Below are 26,339 nucleotides of genomic sequence, written 5' to 3' on the forward strand. Positions count from 1 at the left end.
GGAAGGGCGCAGTCACTATGCTGGGGGATACTACAGGCCTCCCAACAGCCCACGGGAAGTTGAGGAACGGGTATGTAAGGAGATTCTGGACAGGTGCAGAAAAAATAGGGTTGTTGTAGTGGGAGACTTTAATTTCCCTCTCATAGACTGGAAATCGCTTAGGGCTGGGGGCCTGGACGGGGAAGAATTTATAAAATGCGTACAGGAAGGCTCTTTGGAAGAAAATGTTGACAGTCCAACTAGAGAGGGGGGCTATACTGGACCGAGTACTGGGAAATGAGCCCGGTCAAGTCATCAAAGTTGCAGTAGGGGAACATGTGGCAAATAGTGACCACAATTCTGTAAACTTTAGGATAGTAATGGAAAAAGATGAGTGTTGTCCTATGGGTAAGGTGCCGAATTGGGGGAAGGCTAACTACAGCCGGATTAGGCAGGATTTGGTGGCTGTTGATTGAGAGAGGCTGTTCGAGGGTAAATCCACATCTGGCATGTGGGAGTCTTTTAAGGAGCAGTTGATAGGACTGCAGGACAGGCATGCACCTGTAAAGAGGAAGGATAGGAAAGGTAGGATTCGAGAGCTGTGGATAACCAGTGAAATTGTGGGTCTAATCAAAAATAAAAAAGAGGCATACATGAGGTCCAGGCAGCTAAAAACAGATGGAGCACTGGAGGAATACAGAGAAAGTAGAAAAGAACTCAAACAGGGACTTAGAAGGGCAAAAAGGGGTCACGAAATGTCCTTGGCAGACAGGATTAAGGAGATCCCTAAGGCATTTTATACATACGTTAGGAACAACAGGGTTGTTAGGGAAAGAATCGGACCTCTCAGGGACAAAGGAGGGGAATTATGCTTAGAACCAAAGGAAGTAGGTGAGATCCTAAATGAATACTTTGCATCAGTATTCACAAAGGAGAGGGACATGTTGACTGGTAGTGTCTCAGAGAGATGTGTTGACCCGTTAGAAAAAATCTCAATTACAAGGGAGGAAGTGTTAGGTTTTTTAGGAAACATTAAGACAGACAAATCCCCAGGGCCGGATGGCATCTATCCTAGACTCCTCAGGGAGGCGAGAGATGCAATTGCTGGGCCTCTAACAGAAATCTTTGTCTCTTCACTGGACACAGGTGATGTCCCAGAGGATTGGAGGATAGCAAATGTGGTCCCGTTATCTAAGAAGGGTAGCAAGGATAACCTGGGTAATTATAGGCCAGTGAGCTTGACGTCCATGGTAGGGAAGTTGTTGGAGAAGATTCTTAGAGATAGGATATATGCGCATTTAGAACTGAATAATCTCATTAGCGATAGACAGCATGGTTTTGTACGAGGGAGGTCATGCCTCACAAATTTCGTTGAGTTTTTTGAGGAGGTGACAAAAACGATTGACAAGGGAAGGGCCGTGGATGTCGTCTATATGGATTTTAGTAAAGCATTTGACAAAGTCCCTCATGGCAGGCTGGTACAAAAGGTTAAATCTCACAGGATAAAAGGTGAGCTAGCTAGATGGGTGGAGAACTGGCTTAGCCATAGAAGACAGAGGGTAACAGTGGAGGGGTCTTTTTCCGGTTGGAGGTCTGTGACTAGTGGTGTTTCACAGGGCTCTATACTGGGACCTCTGCTGTTTGTGATATATATAAATGATTTGGAGAAAGATGTAGTTGGTGTGATCAGTAAGTTTGCGGACTACACAAAGATTGCTGGAGTTGCGGATAGTGATGAACATTGTCAGAGAATACAGCAGGGTATAGATAGGCTGGAACATTGGGCGGAGAAATGGCAGATGGAATTTAATCCGGATAAATGCGAAGTGATGCATTTCGGTAGATCTAATGTAAGGGGGAGCTATACAATAAATGGCAGAATCATCAGGAGTATAGACACACAGAGGGACCTGGGTGTACAAGTCCACAGATCCTTAAAGGTGGCAGCGCAGGTGGAGAGGGTGGTGGAGAAGGCATATGGCATGCTTGCCTTTATAGGACGGGGCATAGAATATAAAAGTTGGCATATGATGTTGCAGCTGTATAGAACGATGGTTAGGCCACATTTGGAATACTGCGTCCAGTTCTGGTCGCCACACTACCAGAAGGACGTGGAGGCTTTGGAGAGAGTACAGAGAAGGTTTACCAGGATGTTGCCTGGTATGGAGAGTCTTAGCTATGAGGAGAGATTGGGTAAACTGGGGTTGTTCTCCCTGGAAAGACGGAGGATGAGGGGCAACCTAATAGAGGTGTATAAAATTATGAAGGGCATAGATAGAGTGAACAGTGGGAAGCTTTTTCCCAGGTCGGAGGTGATGAACACAAGGGGTCACGGGTTCAAGGTGAGAGGGGCAAGGTTCAACACAGATGTCAGGGGGACGTATTTTACACAGAGGGTGGTGGGGGCCTGGAATGCACTGCCAAGCAAGGTGATTGAGGCGACACGCTGGGATCGTTTAAGACTTATCTAGATAACCACATGAACAGACTGGGAATAGAGGGATACAAAAGAATGGTCTAGTGGGCACTTGAGCGGCGCAGGCTTGGAGGGCCGAAGGACCTGTTCCTGTGCTGTATTGTTCTTCGTTCTATGCCCTCTAGTTTTCAATTCCTCTACCCTGGGAAAAAGACTAGGTGTGCTCTTCCTATCTATGCCCCTCATGGTTTTATACACCTCAATAAGGTCACCCCTCATTCTCCTATGTTCCAAGGAATAAAGCCCTAGCATAGCCAGCTGCTCCTTATAACTCAAGGCCCACTAGTCTTGGCAACATCCTCGTAAATCTTCTTTGTACTCTTTCCAGTTTATCAAGTATAAAGTTTGCTAATGAAATAAGATTGGGTGGTAGAGTAAGCAGTGAAGAGGATGAAACAATGCTGCAAAGGGACATACAACACATGTAGGAAATCTGAAATAACCTGAAAATGGTGGAAATTATCACCATCAGCAATCTTTCTTATGGAGAATCATTCTTTCTTTCTTGCAGATGGCTGAGGTTGGGTTTAAGTGAGATGTCTGTGTTATCTACGGGTTAGGTTTGTATCCACTAGAGTTTAGAAGAGTAAGAGGCGACTTGACCGAAACCTTTAAGATTCTGAGGGATTGACAGGGTGGCTGTGGAGAGGATGTTTACTCTTGTCAGCAAGTAAGGGGTCTCTCATTAAAGACCAAGGTAAGGAGAAATATTTTCTTTGAGGGTCCTGTGTCTCTGGAACTGTCTTCCTCGAAAGACAGTAGAAGCAGAGCCTTTGAATATCTTTAAGGAAGAGCTAGATAGATTCTTAATTAACAAGTGGATGAAGGGTTGTCGGGGTAGGCAGGAAGGTGAGGTTGAAGTTCCAACCAGATCTTATTGAATGGTGGAGCAGGTTCAAGGGGCTGAGCCTACTCCTGCTCTTAATATGTATGTTCGTAATTTCATAGATAGCCCTTCCTTCACCATCCAGTCTATCCCACAGCGAGGAATTTGGTTGTCAGCTGATAGAGGTGGTGGTGGGTTGTTGGCTCCAACAGCTGCCCTCTCTATCCCACCCTCCATTCTTAGTGGTGGCTCTTGTCAACTTGACACGTTTTTGATGATGGAACGCCATTTTGGTCACAATTGGAATCTGCTTCCCGTGTGACAATGGTAATAGAGCAGACTTTTAAGATTACCTATGAAATGTTTCCTTTGGTCCCTGGCATAGCTCTAAGTAGAGCACCTGATCGGTCAGTCTTCAGTCAGGCATTCTGGTAACAGGCACCATTCATCTCAGCTGATGTGAAATTATCACAGCCTCTTTACTTAGTATATCTGCGTCTTGGCGGACACTCATGTTTGTTCTTTGGTCCTCCCACTTGATCTGCAAGATCTTTGTAAGACAGCATCAAGTATGTCTTGTTGAATCTCAACCCAAACTTTAAACTTGGCTTTCTCAGGTCTTCAGTCATCATGGGTAGTTTGTGCTGGCCATTAGGAGAGTGTCATCGGTATATCTGATGTTTTAGATGTTGTGCCTATCAATACTGACCCCAAAATGTTCTGCTACAGCAGAGCTGACTTCTCTCATGACTGCTTCTCTTATGCCATTAAAAACGTGATGAAAGCAGACCTCCTTGTCTGACTCCTTTGCCAAAGTTGAAGAGCTTTGTCTTGTCCCTAAGTTCACATACCACACCTTTTGCCTATTGAGAAAGCCTCTGAATGAGCAGATGAAATGATATACTCCTCCAAAGCCACTCAGCTCTGCATGGTACACTGAGTCAAAGGCCTTGGAGTGGTCTACAAAGAGTACCCATAATTCCTTGTCATTTTGCTTTTTGACATACTTCTCAATAATGTTGCAGAGCACGAGCATGGCTTCTGATGTTCCTTTGCCTATGATCCGTTTGCCTAAAAAGGATATAGTTACATAGGAGGCAGTCCAAAGGAGATTCACCAGGCTAATTCCTGGGATGACAGGGTTGTCCTATCAAGAGAGACAAAATAGTCTGGCTCTGTATTCCTTGGAGTTTAGAAGAGTGAGGGGTGACCTTATTCAAACATAAGATTCTGAAGGGGCTTGACAGGGTAGATGGTGAGATGTTTTCACTAGTTGGAGAGTCTTGAACAAGGGGACATAGTGACAAGATAAAGGGTCAGTTATTTAAAACTGAGGTGCATAGAAATTTCTTCTCACACAGGGTGGTGAATCTCTGGAATTCTCTACCCCAAAGGGTGCTGGAGGCTGGATCATTAGAAATGTTTAAAGTGGAGGAGGATAAGTATTTGATGGATTGAGAAATGAAGCCCTGCGGGGAAATGGTGCAGGAGAGGAGTTGAGGCTGGCATAGATCAGCCATGATCGTATTGAATGGTGGGACAGGCTTGTGTTGTGCTCTTGTGTGAAACCTCATTTATTTCTCTTGTGATCAAGTATGACAGCCCTTGTCAGTTAATTTCTAGGAGGGTTTGTGAGGGATGGCTTATGCAAACTAATTTTTCTCTGCTTTGAGCAGTCTCGGGTGTTGTGAACTTTTGACAACGTCACCAGCTCTGAAACCAGTCAATCATCTGGCCAAATGCCACTTCTCCATATCAGATCAATTATTTTTTTTAAATGGCTTTTGCTGCAGCCACCCCTCTGACCTTCAGAGCTTCAACAGCTGTGAGATCGAGGCCTTTCATTTTGCTCTCCGCCGGCGTCTTAATTTCACATTCAACTTCACTAACCAGCATTTCTGGCTCCATCTCCTCCCCTCTTACAGGCTGTGTACTTACTGCATTCAGATCTGGATCATAGAGCTGGGCGCAGTACTGCTGCCACTGTTCCTTTATCTTACTGAGCTCATCGAGGATATTCCCACCTGCCCCTTTCACAGCAATGCCAGCTGTTAACTTTATCCAGCAGGGAAAAAGTGTGTGACAAACTTATACACTTCCTCGGGCTGCCCTTTGTAACCTGCAGCTTCTGCTGCCTGGGGGCCTTTCAATTCTGGCTGCTCTGCAAACATCTTACACTTTCCTGCAGAGACTTTTGTAATCCACTCCTTGATGGTCTATCTGCTTTGCTCATTGACCCTCCTCTATCAGCTTCAGAAAGCTGGCTGCTAGCCAGGGCTTCCTGCCAGCCTCAGGTTTGGGGCACTCTTCATTCAATGCAGTTTTTATAGCAGAAAAAAAAATGGTTTTGTTTCCCTGTTTGAAACCATATCCCGCTGTATGTTCAAATATACTGGAATTCTTTTCTAAACAATCTACCTGCCATCTGGGAGCGTTTCTGTCTCCACCAGATGCCCATAACCTTGGCGCAGACAAGCTGATGGTCAGATTGACAATCTGCCCTAGCGAGGACTCTGGAATCAATACATTCTTCATGTTGTCATCAAAATACAACAAATCATGTTTTTGTACTGTCCGTTGGGCCCTATCCACTAATAGGGTTCTTTTTCATGATACGGTGGCACAGTGGTTAGCATTGCTGCCTCACAATGCCAGGGACTCAGGTTCAATTCCGCCCTTGGGTCACTGTATGTGTGGAGTTTGCACTTTCTCCCCGTGTCTGCGTGGGTTTCCTCCGGGGGCTCCGGTTTCTTCCCACGATCCAAAGATGCGCAGGTTAGGATGATTGGCCATGCTAACTTGACTCTAGTGTCAGGGGGATTAGCAGGGTAAATGTGTGGGGTTAAGGGAATAGGGCATGGGTGGTCGGTGCATACTCGATGGGCCGAATGGCCTCCTTCTGTACTGTAGGGACTCTATGGTTCTATGAAAGGCATATGTTCACAGCAACAGTTGTCAGTTATCAAATCCACCAGCTTTTCCTCTCTAGCATTTCCTTTAGCCAAGCTGAATTTTCCACTGAGTTCCCTCACATTCCATTTTTGCATTGAAGTCTCCCACTATGATCAATCTCTTGCATTTGGAGATGGCATTGACTATCAGTCCCATACACCTCCTCAATACATTCTGCACAGTGGTTAGCTGCCTCACAGCGTCAGGAACCTGGGTTCGATTCCCGGCTTGGGTCACTGTCTGGGTGGAGTTTGCACATTCTCCCCGTGTCTGCGTGGGTTTCCTCCCACAGTCTGAAAGATGTGCTGGTTAGGTGCATTGGCTATGTTAAATTCTCCCTCAGTGTACCCGAACAGGCACTGGAGTGTGGCCCCTTGGGGATTTTCACAGTAACTTCATTGCAGTGTTAATATAAGCCTAATTGTGACACTAATGATTAAACTTTAAAATATATTTGGATGAGATTCACCACTCTCGGTTTAGCTTCAATTTGAATCAATATCACTGTGTTGTTAGTTCCACACCCGTGCTGGTATGTCGCAGGTTTGGGGAAGCCAAAAATCCTGCGCCAAATTGGTGACCACCCCTCCAGAAAAGTCATAGATTCTACCTCCACCATGTTCAGTTGTCTGGAAGATGGTTATCTATTTTTGATTTGATTTATTATTATCACATGTATTAGCATACAGTGAAAAGTATTGTTTCTTGCGTGCTATGCAAAGCATACCATTCATAGAGAAGGAAATGAGAGAGTGCAGAATGTAGTGTTACAGTCATAGCTAGGGTGTAGAGAAAGATCAAATTAATGCAAGGTAAGTCCATTCAAAAGTCTGACGGCAGCAGGGAAGAAGTTGTTCTTGAGTCGGTTGGTACGTGACCTCAGACTTTTGTATCTTTTTCCTGACAGAAGAAAGTGGAAGAGAGAATGTCCGGGGTACATGGGGTCCTCAATTATTCTGGCTGCTTTGCCAAGGCAGCAGGAAGTGTAGACAGAGTCAATGGATGGGAGGCTGAACTAAAATTCACTTACTCTCTCCACAGACTTACTGAGTATTTCCAGCATTTTCTGCTTTTACTGCAGTGGGATATACACAGGTTAAGTGAGTGAACATGAAGATGGCAGATGACTTGAAGAAATGTGAAGTTATTCACCTTGGAAGGAAAAATAGAAAGTCATTTTTTTAAAATGGTGACATTTAAATGGAAATGTTGGTATTCCGATGAATTTGGGTATTCTCGCACAAGAATCACAAAGTTAACATGGGGGCATAGCAAACAATTAGGAAGCCAAATATTATGTTATTTTTGCTACAAAGGGATTGGAGGATTGAGTAAAGGAGTTTTACTGAAATTATATAGCGCCATGATGAGCTGACACCTGGAGTGCTGTGTACAATGTGATGGCCATAGCAAGCAAGGAGGAAAATAAAGGTTTATTGGACTGATTACTGTGGTGAGAGAATTGATCAACGAGGAGAGAACGAGTAAACTTGGCCTTTATTCCTAAGAGTTTCAGAAGAATGAGAGGCGAAACTAAGTGAAAATAAAAAAAATACATTCTTGGAGAGCTTGTCAGAACGGATGTTGCATGTGTTGTGTGTGGGCAGTCTGGAACACAGGCCAGAATGAGAGGTCAGCCATCTAGGACTGGGATCAGCAGACATGTATTCGCTCAAAGGATTGTGAATATTTGGAATTCTCTAGAGAGCTATGAATACTCGGTCATTGAGTATATTCAAGGCTGCCTTAGATTTTTGGAAATTAAGGGAATACAGGAAAGCTGAGTTGAAGGAGCATATCAGCTGTTAATCTGTTGACTCATGGTGAACAATCACTGAAACAACTATATGATGACATCAACAAGTTCCATCCCACTATCAGACTCACCATGGACTACTCTCCGGAATCGGTTGCATTCTTGGACACACGCATCTCCATCAAGGACGGTCACCTCAGCACCTCACTGTACCGCAAGCCCACGGATAGCCTCACGATGCTCCACTTCTCCAGCTTCCACCCTAACACGTTAAAGAAGCCATCCCCTACAGACAAGCCCTCCGTATACATAGGATCTGCTCAGATAAGGAGGATCGCAACAGACACCTCCAGACGCTGAAAGATGCCCTCATAAGAACAGGATATGGCGCTCGACTCATCGATCGACAGTTCCAACGCGCCGCAGCGAAAAACCGCACCGACCTCCTCAGAAGACAAACACGGGACACGGCGGACAGAGTACCCTTCGTCACCCAGTACTTCCCCGGAGCGGAGAAGCTACGACATCTTCTCCGGAGCCTTTAACATGTCATTGATGAAGACGAACATCTCGCCAAGGCCATCCCCACACCCTCACTTCTTGCCTTCAAACAACCGCACAACCTCAAACAGACCATTGTCTGCAGCAAACTACCCAGCCTTCAGGAGAACAGTGACCATGACACCACACAACCCTGCCACAGCAACCTCTGCAATACATGCCAGATAATCGACACGGATGCCATCATCGCACGTGAGAACACCATCCACCAGTACACGGTACATACACTTGCAACTCGGCCAATGTTGTCTACCTGATACGCTGCAGGAAAGGATGTCCCGAGGCATGGTACATTGGGGAGACCATGCAGACGCTACGACAACAGATGAATGAACAACGCTCGACAATCACCAGGCAAGAGTGTTCTCTTCCTGTTGGGGAACACTTCAGCGGTCACGGGCATTCGACCTCTGATCTTCGGGTAAGTGTTCTCCAAGGCGGCCTTCACGACACACGACAACGCAGAATCGCTGAGCAGAAACTGATAGCCAAGTTCCGCACATGAGGACGGCCTCAACCGTGATCTTGTGTTCATGTCACACTATCTGTAACCCCCACGACTTGCCTGGGCTTGCAAAATCTCACTGACTGTCCTGACTGGAGACAATACACATCTCTTTAACCTGTGCTTAACCCTCTCTCCACTCACATTGTCTGTATCTTTAAGACTTGATTACCTGTAAAGACTTGCATTCCAACCATTATTTTGTAAGTTGAGTTTGTGTCTTTATATGCCCTGTTTGTGAACTGAAATCCCACTCACCTGACGAAGGAGCAGCGCTCCGAAAGCTAGTGGCTTGTGCTACCAAATAAACCTGTTGGACTTTAACCTGGTGTTGTGAGACTTCTTACTGGATCTATTGACTGGCAGAGCAGCTCGAAGGGGCACATCATAGAATCATAGAATTCCTGCAGTGCAGGAAGAGACCATGTGCCCCATTGAGCCTGAACTGACAACAATCCCACCCAGGTCCTATCCCTGTAACTCCATGTATTTGCCCTGCTAGTCCCCCTGACACTAAGGGACAATTTGGCATAGCCAATCAACCTAACCCGCACATCTTTGGACTGTTGGAGGAAACCCACGCAGACACAGGGAGAATGTGCAAACTCTATACAGTTACCTGAGGCTGGAATTGAACCCGGGCCCTGGCACTGTGAGACAGCAGTGATAACCAATGTGCTACCGTGCTGCCCTACAGCCCCTATTTCTTATGTTTTTGACGTTGCATAAGCATGCTGATAGCTGAGCACTTCTGTTTCATAATAAAATTCTTTTATTGTGGCTGACTGCCACGGGAGCCTACCATTTACAACATTCGTTTGAAACCAATCAGAATATGCTTGAAATGTGTAAAGGTTTCAAATGAAGATGAACTGAAAGGCATGCTGTAACCATAATGCAGGCTATTGCCAGTAGAAGGCCTTACTAAGCAAGTCAGATTAGGTTTCATTGACCACAACATACATGGTGATACAACTCCTGTCTCCCATAATAAAAGTTTTATTACCCAAAAAAATGCAAATAAAGCATGTATATTGCACTAATTATCTACAAACAATCTAACAAACGACGCAACACAATAAAGCAGATTTTGTTAAACTTGGATAGCCTAAGCTGTCACCCTTTATGTGAGTAATATGAATGAGGAGCTACAACTCTACCCATCTTTCTCATGTGTAATGCCACACCAACATTTGCTTTTATCTCTGCTCTGCTCTAACGAAGGGACAACCAGACTTGAAATGTTGGCTCTATTCTCTCTCCACAAATGCTGTCTGACCTGATGAGTTTCATAGAACCATAGAATTCTACAGTGCAGAAGGAGGCCATTTGGCCCATCGAGTCTGCACCGACCACAATCCCACCCAGGCCATCTTCCCATAACTCCATGCATTTACCCTTAGCATGGCCAATTCGCCTAACCCACACATCTTTGGACTGTGGGAGGAAACTGGAGCATCTGGAGGAAACTCACGCAGACACGGGAAGAGTATGCAAACTCCACACAGTGACCCAAGTTGGAAATCGAACCCGGGTCCCTGGTGCTGTGAGACAACCGTGCTAACCCCTGTGCCACCCCCTGGAGTTTCTCCAGCATTTTCTGTTTTTGTTTCAGATTTCAGCATCCGCAGTATTTTGCCTTTGCTTTCATCTCTCTCTGGGATTTCTTGTTCTAAATCAGGCTTGTCCAACCCATGGCCCACCATGCCGCTCTACTGCTTCACAAAGCCAGTCTTCCAAATACAGGTCAGTGAAACATTCTAGAAGGAGCTCCTCCTCCAATCACAGGCTGGTTCTCTCCCATGTGAGCCACCAGCAGTAAATGGAGGAGAGAAACACTCTCTGATTGGAGGAGCAGCAAACAGTGTGCTTCATACACCTGAGGCCTGAGCAGCTTGTGAGCCTGCTGGGGTTGGAACGGAGGCTTTGAGTGGGTGAAGAGAAACTGTCTGGCCATTTTGTATTCCTATCAATGTGTCTTGTCTTCACCTGGATATCTCAATTTACCATTCTCTGCTGAATCAGCAGGTGATCCAGTTCCTTTTGATTTGATTTGATTGTCACATGTATTAGCATACAGTGAAAAGTATTGTTTCTTGCATGTTATACAGACAAAGCATACCGTTCATAGAGAAGAAAATGAGAGAGTGCAGAAAGTAGTGTTACAGTCATAGCTTGGCTGTAGAGAAAGATCAACTTAATGCAAGGTAGGTCCATTCAAAAGTCTGACAGCAGCAGGGAAGAAGCTGTTCTTGAGTCAGTTGGTATGTGACCTCAGACTTTTGTATCTTTTTCCTGACGGACGAAGGTGGAAGAGAGAATGTTCGGAATGCGTGGGGTTCTTAATTATGCTGGCTGCTTGAATACTGGCTGCTGGCTGTGGGGTTGGCAAGGGAAAGAGAGGAGGAGCATGGTTGCCATTGGTAGGGGAGGGAGAGACTGGCTGCCAGTGAGGTGGGGGAAAAGACCCTTATACGAATCAAGATGGTGGAGCATCAGTTAACAGCAAAAACAGAACCTGAGACATCTGGAGTATTAAACAAGGCAGGGAGATTTGATTTGACTTGTCATATATATTAGTATACAGTGAAAAGTATTGTTTCTTGCACGCTATACAGAATATAGAGAAAGAGAGAGTGCGGAATGTAGTGTTACAGTCATAGCTACGGTGTAGAGAAAGATCAACTTAGTGTGAGGTAGGTTCATTCAAAAGTCTGATGGCAGCAGGGAAGAAGCTATTCTTGAGTCGGTTGGCATGTGATCTCAGACTTTTGTATCTTTTTCCCCTACGGAAGAAGGTGGAAGAGAGTATGTCCGGGGTGCGTGGGGTCCCTAATTATGCTGACTGCTTTGCCAAGGCAGTGGGAAGTGTAGACAGAGTCAATGGATGGGAGGCTGGCTTGCATGATGGATTGGGCTACATTCATGACATTTTGTAGTTCCTTGGGGACCTGGGCAGAGCAGGAACCATACCAAGCTGCTATACAACCAGGAAGAATGCTTTCTATGGTGTATCTGTAAAGGTTGGTGAGAGTTGTAGCGGATATGCCAAATTTCCTTAGTCTCCTGAGAAATTAGAGGCATTGGTGGGCTTTCTTAACTATAGTTTCGGCATGGGGAGGGGAGGGGAGGGGGGGGGTGGCGGACGAGGACAGGTTGTTGGTGATCTGGACACCTAAAAACTTGAAGCTCTCAACCATTTCCACTTCATCCCCACTGATGTGGAAAGAGATCCCAACCCAAACATCTCTTCAGAGATTTAATATCCAAACCACCTGGGTCTGGCAGGCACATGAAGAGGGAATGTGTGTGTGTGTGTGTGTGTGTGTGTGTGGGGGGGGGGGGGGGGGGGGCGGTGGTGGGGGTGTGTGTTCGCGTGAGTGATGGTGAGCATGCGAGTGAGTGATAATGAGTGCAAGAGTGCGTTAATATTTCTGGCCCACTCACAATCTCAGATTTGTTACTCATCTTCCACACACAACAGTGGGTGAGGGTGTGTGAGGATCCTGCGACTGGGAGTGTGCTGGACTGGTAACCTTTCGCTTACTAATGGCCATCTTTATTACTTATATTTTCAAAAAAAATCAATTTAATGCTTTCTTTTTTGGTGAGCAAGATGTTTATTTTCCTGATACCTCAACTTTTCTTTTGAAATTCATGTTTAATATTGTGCCTAACCTCACCTTTCCGAAATCTGCCCCTTGAAGTGAGAATAAAATTGAAATGTGGCTCCTCATGTGAAAAGGTTGGACAAGCCTGCACTAAATCACTGCTCAGATTTGGGCTGTTGGTTTGGATGAGCCACAAGGCTCAAACCTTTCATTCTTCCTGCCAACCATTTAGTTGTTTGCCAGAAGGAAACTGTTATTACTGAAGTCTGGTTTCAAGGTAACATTGGTGAGGACATTGCAGCAAACGGTCTGCCAAGTGAAAAGGGGAGAAAATATCTGTAAACTCAAGCACCCTTAGCAAAGGCTACAAATCACTATCATACAGCCACCACAGTCTAAATGCAATCTCGCAAACTGACTTTTTTCCCTCTTAATCAAAATGTGTACCTTGAAGATCAATGGTTTTTGTTTTCTGTTCAGAGTTCATTTGCACTTTTAGTTTGATTGTAGCCCACTTGCCTGTTTGTTTTAATTTGCTACTTGCTTAGCTATGCACTGTGGTTGGCGTTGTACCCTCCTTTCCTTCCTCTTGGGCAAAAGAATGCAACTGGGAGTAAGGATTATCTCAGCTTCCTGATAGCATATGATTAAGAACTTGCCGGTGACTAACTAAGTCATGCAGATCAGAGGAATTTTGGTTTCAGCCTCAGTCTGTGCTGATCTTAACCAATGATGATAAGAAACTATAGTTGACCTGAGCAATCCATAAGAGAGGAAAACAGAGAAAGGCTTCTAATTCTTTCTTGCTATCCAGAAATTCCTATCAGAAATTATACATAGGCAGGCGACAGGTAAGAGCAGGTTTGGCCTCAACCACAGGTAACCCCCATATTATTAAATAGCCTAAAACAGTGATAGCCTCAAATACATTAAATACGTGCCAAATGCTTAATCATTTAATCATATTAATAGAGCTATCAACTTCAAATGGTTAAACAAAATAAATGTTTACACTTTAGACAGAGGGAGTGAGTGCATGGCTCTCAGTCAATGTTGCGTGTAATCAGAATGCACATCACTTCACTTGTCCTTGCTTTAAGTGCTTCAGTCATACCAGTAGGAACAAAACTACGTGGACGGAAATCAACCGAATGTGGCAACGGTCAACATAATGTCTCATGGACCACATTCAGAACCCAGATGGGCCACATATGGGCCCTAGGCTGCAGGCTGTCCACCACTGGCCTAACATCACTATTTATCCACCCGATGTTTATAGAACTCCACCAGAGCACGGAACTATCTACAAAAGGGGTGGAATAGAACTGACAATCATTGTTTTTTTTGTTCCCTCCACTAACTACTGATCTTGCCTTAGTAACCGTACATGATGGAGGAGATGGGAATACAAACTTTGGCAAACTGCATGAGCATCCCTTTATCGCAACAGGCTGGGTATAGATGCTACATCATTTCCTCAAGCAGGCCATTAGTTGTGATTGTGATGCTCAGTAAACAGTTAACAGCACTGGCCTGGATCAAAGCAAGACACCTATTCCGAGTATGCACAGGAACACAGCTTTACCCAAAGTCCTGCCAGCACTCGGTTGTATTTTGTAGTCAGTCATGAATCAAACCTTGTGAAGTAAGCCAAAAACTGGACAGGAGCAGGTTGGCTAAACTTAAAAGCTCTATTCTGACTGCCTTTGAAGTAGGCCGACAAGCTGTGGGCTGGGTTCAGCAGCTATATTGTTACCAGCCTGAATTTTATCTTGGAAAGCGAGTTGTAACAGGAAACATCAGTGGGAGAGGGCTGATGTTATCTTGCAGTTTGCTCAGATTGTTTTTGAAGTTAAGTCTCCATGCTATTTCAAGCACCAGCAGCATGGCAACAAACTATAAATTCTTAAGAGTTTAACAATACTTTTGCAGGTTTTTACTGGTGGATATGACAACATATATGGTCTGATATTTGTGTTGGGGCGGCACAATTGTTAGCATTGCTGCCTCACAGCGACAGGGACCCGGGTTCAATTCCCGGCTTGGGTCTGCACGTTCTCCCCATGGCTGTGGGGGTTTCCAGATGTTCCGGTTTCCTCCCACAGTCCGAAAGACATGCTGGTTAGATGCATTGGCTATGCTAAATTCTCCCTCAGTGTACCTGAATAGGCGCCAGCGTGTGGCAACTAGGGGATTTTCACAATAACTTCACCCCAGTGTTAATGTAAGCCTACTTGTGACACGATCAAATAAGCTTAAAACTTATACTTACTTCCATCATACTCTCAGCAAGGTGGAGATAGGAGAACAATTTTAAGAAAGGGTTCATGTGAAGGATGGACAGCTGAGGTTAGACTCCATAGTCAAATAGCCTGTGGATAGGGTATGATAATGTAGTGGTTACATACTCGCTAATACTCCAAAGAGGAGTTCAAATTCTGCCATAGCTGCTGAAGAAATTGAATTCAGGGGAAAAAAGATGAAAAATAACTGTGTAAAAATGACCATGCAGCTATTAAATTGTTTTAAAAATCTAATTGGTTCATTACTATCCTCTGGAGAAAATGAGCCGTTCTCCTTACCCGAGTGTAGTTTACCAATCCCAGACAGATGTGATTGACTCAACTAATTTGGCAGGACGATGGGCATAAAGATGTAGGCTGAGAAATATTACAGGTGAAAGACTGGGAGAGACAGATAGCACTAATGAAAAAGTATTCAGGTACCAGACTAAGAGGAAATGCAAATACATCGGAATTAAATTTACAGTACATGTATGTGAATGCATTAAGTGTAGTGAACAAGGCTGTTGAACTGTAGTCACCAATAGCCATGTAGAAATATGATGTCGCAGTGTGAAAGAGACCTGATTCTAGAAAAGGCAGGATTGTACAGTAGATATTTCTAGACACAAGGTGAGACAGAAAAGTGAGGAAAGTAGTAGCAGTATTGATTCAGGATAATAGGAAGGGAGGTGTCCTAAGGTGTCAAAGGCAGAATCGATTTGGTGAGAAAACTAGAGATGACATTACACTACTTGATGTATTCCGCAGACCCACAGATAGTGGGCAAGATACAGAGGATGATTTTTGCAATAAAATTAGAGATGCAAAAGCTGGAAGATATAATGGGAGACTTTAATTATTCTAATATAGACTGGAATAATGGTGTAAAGGGCAGAGAGGAGGAGAGTTTCTGAAGTACACGTAGAATTGTATTGATCAATTTGTTTCTGGTCCAGTGAGGAAGCAGGCATCGCTGGATCTGGTTATGTGGAATGAGGTGGGTCAAGTGACTGAATGTCAACAGGAGAACATTTGGGGGGTGGGAATAATCATAGGATCATAAGGCTTAAGTTATTTAAAGGGCAAGGAACAATCTCGAGTCAACACAAGTTGGGAGGGCCAAATTCAGTGGAATGAAAACAGATCTGTTCCAGGTAAATTGTAATCCGAGATTAGCAAGCAAAAAGGTAAGGGGACCTCTAAAGAGATAGTTCAGGTACAGTTATGGTACGTTCCCAGGAGAGCAAAAGTATGGCAACAAAAGCTAGTGTCCTGGATGACAACAGAAATAGAGAATAAGATGAAGCAGAAAGAGGAGAGGCAATATAAACCAAATGAAGCAAATGGCCTCTAGGCCAATATGGGCTATGAAGAGGACATGTGCAAAACCTGCTTGTCATTTGATGTAGAAAAACATGTCAAGGTCCTTGAAGGGATAACTAAAGGAACCAAAACCAAACCAGAAGATTTAGAGGCAACCAAAAGCTTGGTCAGAGGCATGTTTTAAGGAGGGTCTTAAAGGATGCAAGGGAAATGGACAGGTGAAGGAATTCCAAAAAGCACAAGTGTCAATGGCACAAGAGGCCATGGTCAGAGGAGCAGCGTTTGAAGTGGGCTTGGAGGTAGTTACTGAGGTAGGGAGGAATTAGTTAATTAAATGCAACCCTGAGTATTAAAAATATCAGTCATGCACAGTACAAATCTTTTTTGTCAATGTTCAGATTGATTCTGTGGATGTCTTAAGAGTTAGCAGATTTCCATTTTAAAAATTAACTATAAACATAAAACAATGTGTACCTCTAATATTATGTCCGGTTGTAATTCACAGCCCAAGTATAATATCAGGCCTACTTCATTCAACAGGACTGCAGTTGAAATGGCAACAACGGTCAGTATCATGCAATTGTGCATCGTGTGGAAACTTCAGAACAGAGTTTTGGCAAGCCACATATGCAGGAAGTGTCTCAACACTCCAAGCTCCTATCTTGCAAGCTTAAAGACTGACTACCGTGTATAAGGAAGCTGACAGTTTTGAAGTTAGAATGTTTCAAGAGATGGTCATGAAGAGCTAGAGTTCAGGAAGAGGAGGAGGTGGTGAACACCTTCCCTGAGGGTTATCACACCCAAAATTTCAGTATTGAATATCAGTGAGGATGCCAACACCTCAGAAGGAGTGTTGTAAGATGCAATATTCCCACTAAGCTGTGCAGCAATCTGGAATGTGATAGTGCAATAGATCGTGTACAAACTTGGTTCCAAGTAGCTCACATACAAGACCACAATAATCGAGAACACATGCAGTGCTCCATTGCCAACACAATCTTAATAGGACCACCAGCACAATAAATATGCCTCACACAACAGAGGAAAAGCTAGAGGGAGTTTTGGTCAAAAGTAGTGTTGGGAGTTTCAGCTGTATGACTGGGTGAGGGTTGGGGCTGTGGGAAGGGTGTGTGCGCGCAAAGAAGAGCATGAGAAATGTAGAAATGTGGCTGTTATAAAGGAAACTCAGTAGTCAGGGGATAGACAGGCATTTCTGAAATGGGTGTGTTGCCTTCCCGGTGCCAGAAATATTCACTGAATGGATGTAGGACATTCTGGGCAGCAGGGAAACAGCCAGAAGTCATGATCCATGTTAAAACCAGTGGTATAAATACGAAATAGGTTGAAGTCCGAAGGATAGAATATGAGGCTAGTGAAAAGATTATAAAGAGCAGGTCTTAAAGGAAGTAATCTCTGGATTACTCCCTATGCCCCATGAATACAGGAACAGGAAGATAGTACAGGTTAATACAGGGCTGCAGAAATAGTGCAGAAGGAACAGCTCCATATTACTGAGCCACTGAGACTAGTCCTGGTGTAGGAGGGACCTGTTTAACTAGGGCAGGTTACTTTTAAATAAGGCTGGGACCAATTCCCTACCATGATGGAGGTTTGAAACCAATTTGAAAGGGGAAAAGGGGCACCAGGATGGAGCAAGAGAAGAGAGACAAGTTGCATAGAAAACAAGGAGGGACAAACACCAAGAACAGTGTACAAAAAGTGGAAATTAAATGACACAAAAAGCAAAGTGGAATAGTATAGTATTGGAATGCATGTGTGTCAATGCAAATAAATTGGATGAACTACAGGCACCAGGGATGAAGATCAATTAATTGGAGGCAGAAATTCAGCAAATTGAATATAATGTGGATAAATATAGTATTACACACCTTTGTAGGAAGGAAAAAGATTTCAATGCTATAGTGCAGAATGATCTGAGTGTCCTCGTACTTGAATCACTATGTTAGCATTGAGGTACAGCAAATGGAGTGTTGTCCTTTACTGCAAGGGGGAATGGAGCTTAAAAGTAAGGACGTTTTGCTACAGCAAGCACTCTTTCTGGTTGTATCACAGCTTGGTATGGCTCCTGCTCTGTCCAAGACCGCAAGAAACTACAAAAGGTCGTGAATGTAGCCCAATCCATCACGCAAACCAGCCTCCCATCCATTGACTCTGTCTACACTTCCTGCTGCCTTGGCAAAGCAGCCAGCATAAATAAGGACCTCACGCACCCTGGACATTCTCTCTTCCACCTTCTTCCATTTGGAAAAAGATACAAAAGTCTGAGGTCAGGTACCAACCGACTCAAGAACAGTTTCTTCCCTGCTGCTGTCAGACTTTTGAATGGACTTACCTTCCATTAAGTTGATCTTTCTCTACACCCTAGCTATGACTGTAACTCTACATTCTGCACTCGTTTCCTTCTCTATGAACGATGTGTTGTCTGTATAGTACGCAAGAAACAATACTTTTCGCTGTATGTTAATACATGTGACAATAATAAATCAAATCAAAGATTAAAACAATGAGGGGTGATCTTATTGAAACATATTATTCCGAGGAAGGTTGACAAGGTAGATCATGAGCGCATTCCCCCCTCACTTGGGGGGGGGGGGGGGGGGGGGGGGGGAGGGGGGACGACAAAGAGACCTAGAACTAGGGGGCAAAGTTTAAAAATAAAGGATTTTCTATTTAAGAGATGAGGAGGAATTTCTTCTCTGAAGGTCACGAGTGTTTGGAATTCTTTCCCCGAGCAAGTAGTGGAGGCTGGGTTATTGACAGATTCTTGTCTCCTACAAGGGAAATCTAAGGGTTATGTCAGACAAGCACGAAATTGGAGTTGATCCTATCAGTCATGATCCTATTGAATGGCAGAGCAGGCTTGAGGTGCCAAATAGCCTACTCTTGATATTGCCATATGGAGTTATGGTACAGTGGTTATAAAGGAGCCATTCAGCCCTGGACACCTGGGAAATAGGATTGTATTATCAACCTCAGGAATCACATTTTTAAGTTTCCTTTAAAGTTTTGTTTGTCCTAGTTATAGTGGGTCAGGAATGTCCCTTTCAAATTGGACACTTAGTGGGTAATAGGTTTATAAAAGTGGCATAAAGGGGACATGATTTAATCATGAGCAGGAATGGGAATTAAAACACTCCTGGTAATGGATAGGGAAGGATTAAAAAAAGACAAGAATGCTCTGTGTGATGGGTGGCAGTATTGATCAAGGGTGATATCGTTCTACAGAGGAACAATGTACTCGCAAATTCAATGACAGAATCTATTTAGTCTGAATTAAAGAGTAGAGAAGGAACTCTGCTTGTTGGGTGTTTACAAGACCCCAAAATATTGGTACCAGTAGAGAAATGTTACGAGAGTGGTATCAGTAGGGAATTCATTGACTAATAGATTGTATGTTTCTAGCCCAAAGAGGAAAGTAGCAATGTTGGATCTAGTTGCAATGAATGAATTAAGGCATGTGGAGTGTATTGCAGTGAGAGAGCATCTGAGTAACAGTGATCATAATATAATTAGGATTAAAGTATTTATGGAAACAGTAAAGAAAGATTCAAATGTGAAAATGCCCACTGGAAGAGAGGCAATTTCAGTGATTTGAGAAGGCATGTCGTGGAGATGGGCCAAATTCCAATTGATCAGAAAACAGTCAATTAACAGTGGCAGGCCCCTTCAAGACAGAAATAATTCAAGAACAATCTAAGAAAGTTCTCATACTAAAGAAAGATAGACATCCAAAGTTAAAGATTTATGGATAACAAAAGGGGAAAAAAAGAGGTTGAAATAAAACAGAAAAATGTTTGTGATATGGAACAGTCAAAAATCTGGCAGAGTACAGGGTGGTGAGGAAAATTGAACAATGATACAAAGAAGGATAAACAGAAGGCATGATAAACATTAATGCATGACAAAGGGAACGAAAAGTTTTTTCAAAAACATAAAAGAAATGGTTGAGGCCATTTGGAGAAAATAAAATCTTCCTGAAGAAGTAGAGAAAATGATTAAGGTATTCTGGGTGAGTGGATCGAGTAGACATATTGAATAGGTTAAAAATAGATAGCAAAGCAATGCTAAATAGATTGGCATCACTTAAAATTAACAATGTCAAGGTGGGCTGTATCATATGGGGCTAAGGAAGACTGGAGTGGAGATAACAAGTTTTGACCAGAGTCTCTTTGGATATGAGAGCAGTGCCAGAGGGCTGGATGATCCAACACAACCATGTGCAAAAAGTGGATAGGTTGAATATGTCCACAATATGCCAATCAGGTTAATGTCAATGACGGGAAAACTGCTAGAGACCACTGTCAAGGAGAAAATTAATTCTCTCTTGGAAATACATGGAGCAAATAAGCAGCAGCCAGCACAGATTTGGTAACAGAAGATCATGTTCAACTAGCCCGTTTTGAATTATTTGATGTAAGATAGGATCAATGACGGCAGTACAAGTACCACATAACAGACTTATTCGGAAAATAGATGCACATTGTATTAAAGGGTCAATGGCAACTTGGGTACGTAATTAATTTAGGGATAGGAAGCAGAATATGGTGACAAATTATGTTTTTCTGATGAGAGAGTATACATAGCAACATCCAGAAATTGGTGTTCGGGCCATTGTTTTTCTTGTTATTTATGATCTGGAGTTACATACAAGGAATAAAATTTCCAGTTTCATAGCAACTTTACTAATTAGTGAGAAAATTTGAGAAAGATTTCAACAAACTAGTGTGATGGGTGAATGCGTGGCAGGCAATTTAATGTGGTTCAATGTGAAGTGATGCACTTTCAGAGGGGAGACAATCAAAATACGATGTTGAGGAGGGGTGCAAGTGCAGAGATCTATGGGGGCATATTCACAAGGTAGGCAAGTTGAAATGATAGTCATGGGGAAGTTAGATTAAATTGAACAGCTTTTTCAAAGAGCTGGCACAAGCAAAATGGGCCAAATAGGCTCCTCCTGTGGTCAAAGAATCTAAGATTCCATAAAAGCTCATCCAATCTTTCTTTTAGTCTAGGTACTGCACCACACACTGCCTTCTCAAGTGATTAGTTACTGGTTTAACATATCAAACTTGAACCAATATCGACTGTGCGTTTTTATAGCACTTAGTCAATAAACAAACCATTTCTTCACAAGCTAAAAAGTGGTTGCAACAAAATTTGGGAAACAGTTAACCCAAAGTTGAATTCTAAATTGACACAAACTCAAAATTTATTATTTTTTTAAAAAAGTGCAAGAGACAGTAATATTTATACATGCAAATTGAAAAGGTATATGTCATTGAATACACAACTAATTACTGGATATGGTGCCAGCTGCAGAACTGAAACAAGGAAGGAAGGGTCCCACTTCTACAACCCAACAACATTTTGTTGCTTATTTTTGGCTTAAGGTTTCTTGACAAGGAAAGCTAAATTTAACTTAGATGGGGGAATTAGCCTGGACACCATCCAGTTTAAAGATAGAGCACTAATGGAATACTCTGTGGTGCAGTCTAATTCAACTCTGGACAGCAGGAATTCAAGTTATGCTTTACTATATCTGTAATTACTGAAAAACAAAAAAGGGAAAGAGATTTGCAAAATCTTTAGCTGCTATAAATCACTAATACAGCATTATGTTCTGCCGAAAGTACAGAAACCATCTAGTTCACTCAGGCTTTGAGTCTGGCAGCAAGACAATGGAACATCAGTTATTCCACTCATAAGTTTGTTAAAGATGAAATAAGAGGTATTCAATTTATACTGGCCATAGGTCATTGGCCTGAAACACTGGCTCTGTAAGTATTTACATCATTTGATCTTTCATTTGTTGGCCAAAGGCCAATAGACAATGACATAAATTTTAAGAAATATCTTAAAGGAAAAGAAAGATGGTCAGAGCGGTTTAGGGACGGAACTCCAGAGTTTAGGGCCTAGAAACTGAAGGCATGTCTACAAATGGCGGAGCAATTAAAATTGAAGGTGAATAGACCAGATTTAGACAAGTGCAGATATCCGAGGGGGCTATGGGACTAGAAATTATAGAGGTGGGGAGGGGCAAGGTTATGGAGGTATTTGAAAACAAGATTATAGTGTTTAAAAATCCAGGCATTACTTAAATGGGAGCCAACCAAGGCCAGGGTGAACAAGAGTGATAGGTGAACACAACAGTGCAAATAAGAAAGCAGGCAGCAGAGTTTTGGATGGCAAGGATATATGGTGACAATGGCATAGTAAATGTTAGTGGATTAGGCATCCAGATGCCTGGACTGATGCTCCAGAGACAAGTTCAAATCTCACCATAGCAGCTGGAGGAATTCAAATTCAGTTAACTAATAAGTTCGGAATAAAACACTAGTCTCATAAATTGTCAAACTATCAGATTGTAAAAATCCATCTGGTTCACTAATATCCTTCAGGGGAGGAAATTACCCAGTTTTACCTACTCCAGTTGCAGATCAACATGGGTTGACGCTTAGTTTTCCTCTGAAATAGCCTAACAAGCCAGGCAGTTGTAAGTGGTTGATCACCTTCTCAAGGGCAATGGATAAAGTGCCCACATTCCATGAACAAAGAAAACAATAAATGTCCAGACGTTTATTGCTGGAGTATAGCCAGATGAATACTGACACCAAACAAAGGAAGAAAATTTTAGAATAGGTGAAGAGGAGCATGGTCAAAGCAATGGGATGTGAAGAGCATCTTTTTGGGAGTTTTCACATGCAAGGGATTCAAGTTCAATAAGTCCACCAGACTTAGCAGCTGGCTAATGGCACTTAATACTGAAAAAAGCCTATAGTCAAAATTTCCTAATGAACACAATCCCTTTAACGTAATACAGGAAGGAAAGACTGGAGGGTGGCATGGTGGCTAGTACTGCTGCCTCACAGCGTCGGGGACCCGGGTTCGATTCCCACTTGGGTTCCTGTCTGTGTGGAGTCTGCACAGTCTCCCTATGGCTGCATGGGTTCCCTCTGAGTGCTCTGGTTTCCTCCCACAGTCCGAATTTGGCTATGCTAAATTCTCCCTCAGTGTACCCAAACAGGCGCTGGAGTGTGGCGGCTAGAAAATTTTCATAGTAACCTCAGTGTTAATGTAAGGCTACTTGTGACACTAATAAATAAACTTTAAAACTTCAAATTTCACAACATTACAATTAATATCGCAGCAAGTGGACTGGAGAGCTCAAACATCATGCTGTTGATGAACAGAATATGAGATTTCTATATTTAAATTATTGAAATAAGGAAGAGTGGAAAATAATCATGCATATAAATGGATTACTTTTCTCACCAAAAATTAAATCGAAACTCCACCTTGAAAATGCAAATGCAAACCAAATGACTATTACGCCAAAACTTATGGCAATTGTCATTTTGTTTTAAACCCAAAGATGTGCGGGTTAGGTTGATTGGCTATGCTAAATTACTGCTTAGTGTCACGGGAATTATCAAGGTAAAATGTGGGGTTATGGGGATGGGGCCTGGATGGGATTGTTATCCGTACAGGCTCGATGGGCCAAACGGCCTCCTCTGCACTGCAGGAATTCTCTGATTAAAATCATACACACACTGAATTACAAGCAAGTTATAAATGACTAGTCAACCCAATGCTTTTGGTCATTTCTTTTTAATCTAACTGTTGTGTACAATAACATTCAAATGAAATAGCTTTTTTACTCTGTACTGATGTTTTGTATGAAGAGCACTTTCACAGAAAGTCTGACATTTTGGTGCAAGTCTTGTGGATGTGCATTCAGTTATACATATCCTAGTTATCAAACTGTTGCAGTGAGGAACCATCACAATTTCAGGTAATAGAAAAAGCTGTAAACATCTTCATATCTGTGTAGTTTCCCACAAATATCTTCCATAAAGACACTTTTTCTGGCTATTTAGGTTATACAGCAAAGTACCAGTTACTTTTACTGACAAGAGCATTGCGCAGGGTGAGATTTCAAACCACCGGCAAAAAAAAAAAATCCTTCAATTAATTTGCCTTTAATCAATGGTACTTTCAGAACTGTACACCAATCAGCAATGCCCGACTAATTTCAGTGCAGCCAATTGCCAAATTAAATTTATATAATTTTAGTTGCATAGTCAAATGTCTTTATGGATTGTGCAACTTAAATGTGCTATGTTAAAATGAAATACTTTCACTTCCAGGTGAAAGAAGTTCTCAAAAAAGCCACCACTTCTTTGGTCGGTCTGCTCAGGACTGCCAACAATAGCTTCTTCTCTCAGCTGCTGTATTCGAAGAGTTCTCACACAAGGGATCGTATAACTCCCACCAAGCAAAACTTTAGCTCTCATACACATTTCAGTGAATGTCAGAATACAATAGCCAAGTGCTCTTGAAGGACAAGGCCCTGTAGCACAACCTGAGGATGTGGGTGGGGGCAGTACATAGGGTTGGACATGACAGAATGGAGTGATTCCAATGATTTGTCAAATCAGCACTGAAATTTCTGCAGACAACGTTTAAGATTTAATTTTGTTTACTCATTTCATTTCGAAAGATGGGGGGGACAATTCAGGCAAGTGATCTCCAGCACACTTTTCAGTTACTGATACTAATTCATGTTCAAATTCCCTCAATTTACAAGTTACTAAATCAGGTGTCAAATATTCCATTAACCGAAAATCTGCGCAAACTCAAGCTGCTGGGAAATGTTACCTTTCATTAAGATTCCACAATTTTTAAAAAAAATAAAGTCTTCTCTGTCCTTACTGAGAAGTCAGCCAGAGATTTCCACCTAACGTAGATAGGTTGCTCTCAAATCTATACATGGTTCCTGCCTGCATAACGGTTGTATTCAGAAATAAATAGCATCTTCTGCTTTCCTGAGAAGATTGTAATTTCATTAGTATTTTCTGTGATTGCCACCAGCACAGGGACATACAAACTTCTTTTTCTGGTAAGACAGAGGTCAGAATCATTTATTTTCACTCCCTGGGGTGCAGTTTCAGCAGGAGAAACTCATGGCATGCCCCTCCTTTAATAAGCTTTTAATAAACCGACAGAAGACAAACAGTGACTCAAAAGGCACATGAGTAACTTAGCTGCTCTGGCTGGAATCTGTAAACAAGTTTTAGTCTTTGCATTTCATTTATTACAGAATAACTAAAGTCTATTGGTTTCCTCAGCAGTTAGAATAGGCCATATAGAGAACACACAGTCAACCCGTCCATCCTGCTTTAGGATTTGGGCCTAATGGTATACCCTAAATAACATTGTTAAATAAAGCAAAGTTAGATAGTATACACATACTGTGTTTTGCAGAACAAAATTAGTATGGTAGTGTAGCATATAGTACATAACATACTTAAATGACCTTCCTCTCAATCCCTCCCCATGTACTTGAGTAATTTGCCATGTAACAAACTCCATTTTGTTTTTACAAAATATAGTTCAACAGATTTTGATACCAGATCACAAGTTAGGATCCCAACATGATCTTCAAAACGCCAAGTGCGATTCAAGAGTGTTTTGGCAGCCTGCTGACCACCTGCAATATTCAGATGTGAAAAGGCCACAGGAAAAAAGATCAGCCTGGCAGCAGTTAAACACCATCATATTTTTGCAATGCTTCCTCCAACTTCTGAGTCACCTTCTGGTAAAATTGGATCTGCTGCTGAAGAAAGTGTTGCATTTGCGTCTTGAAGTCTGACACACGAATAGTGTGAAAATGGTGAATCTCTGCCAGCGTGGCAAAAGAAATAGTGTCACATCGTTCACGGACCCCGTCTGCCTGCTGTGGTTCCATCTTTCCTTCTTCCACGTGCCGTTGACTCTCCTTTACTTTGGTTAGAGCACCTGTTCAAAAAACAAACCAGAGTCAGTGACCTGGGCAAATACAATGGATGGACTTTATAAATGAGATTTTGGGTATAGAAATTTTGAAAAACCGTATATAGATTGGTCACATGCAGCAGTTTGGTTTTCTTTAAAAACAAACTCGATAGAAATGATCAGAAATCTAACAAATACAACATGGAAAAAATGGTTATTCGAGAATCTTGGTTCAGCTCAACAAACATTTAAAAAATGATTCTGTCAGCG

General features: G+C 42.7%; 1 protein-coding gene across 1 annotated transcript in view; it reads right to left on the bottom strand.

The window, feature by feature from the left end:
• Nucleotides 1–23,890: 23,890 nt before the first annotated feature.
• The window catches only part of LOC144497906 (sorting nexin-18-like), a 50,038-nt gene continuing 47,589 nt past the window's right edge, over nucleotides 23,891–26,339 (bottom strand). Inside the window, exon 2 of the mRNA XM_078219354.1 lies at nucleotides 23,891–26,093. Within this exon, the coding sequence (XP_078075480.1) occupies nucleotides 25,840–26,093 (254 nt within the window). The 3' untranslated portion in view covers nucleotides 23,891–25,839. The remainder of the gene's footprint in view (nucleotides 26,094–26,339) is intronic.

Source organism: Mustelus asterias, chromosome 1 (genome assembly GCF_964213995.1).
Source record: "Mustelus asterias chromosome 1, sMusAst1.hap1.1, whole genome shotgun sequence".
NCBI classification, from domain to species: domain Eukaryota; kingdom Metazoa; phylum Chordata; class Chondrichthyes; order Carcharhiniformes; family Triakidae; genus Mustelus; species Mustelus asterias.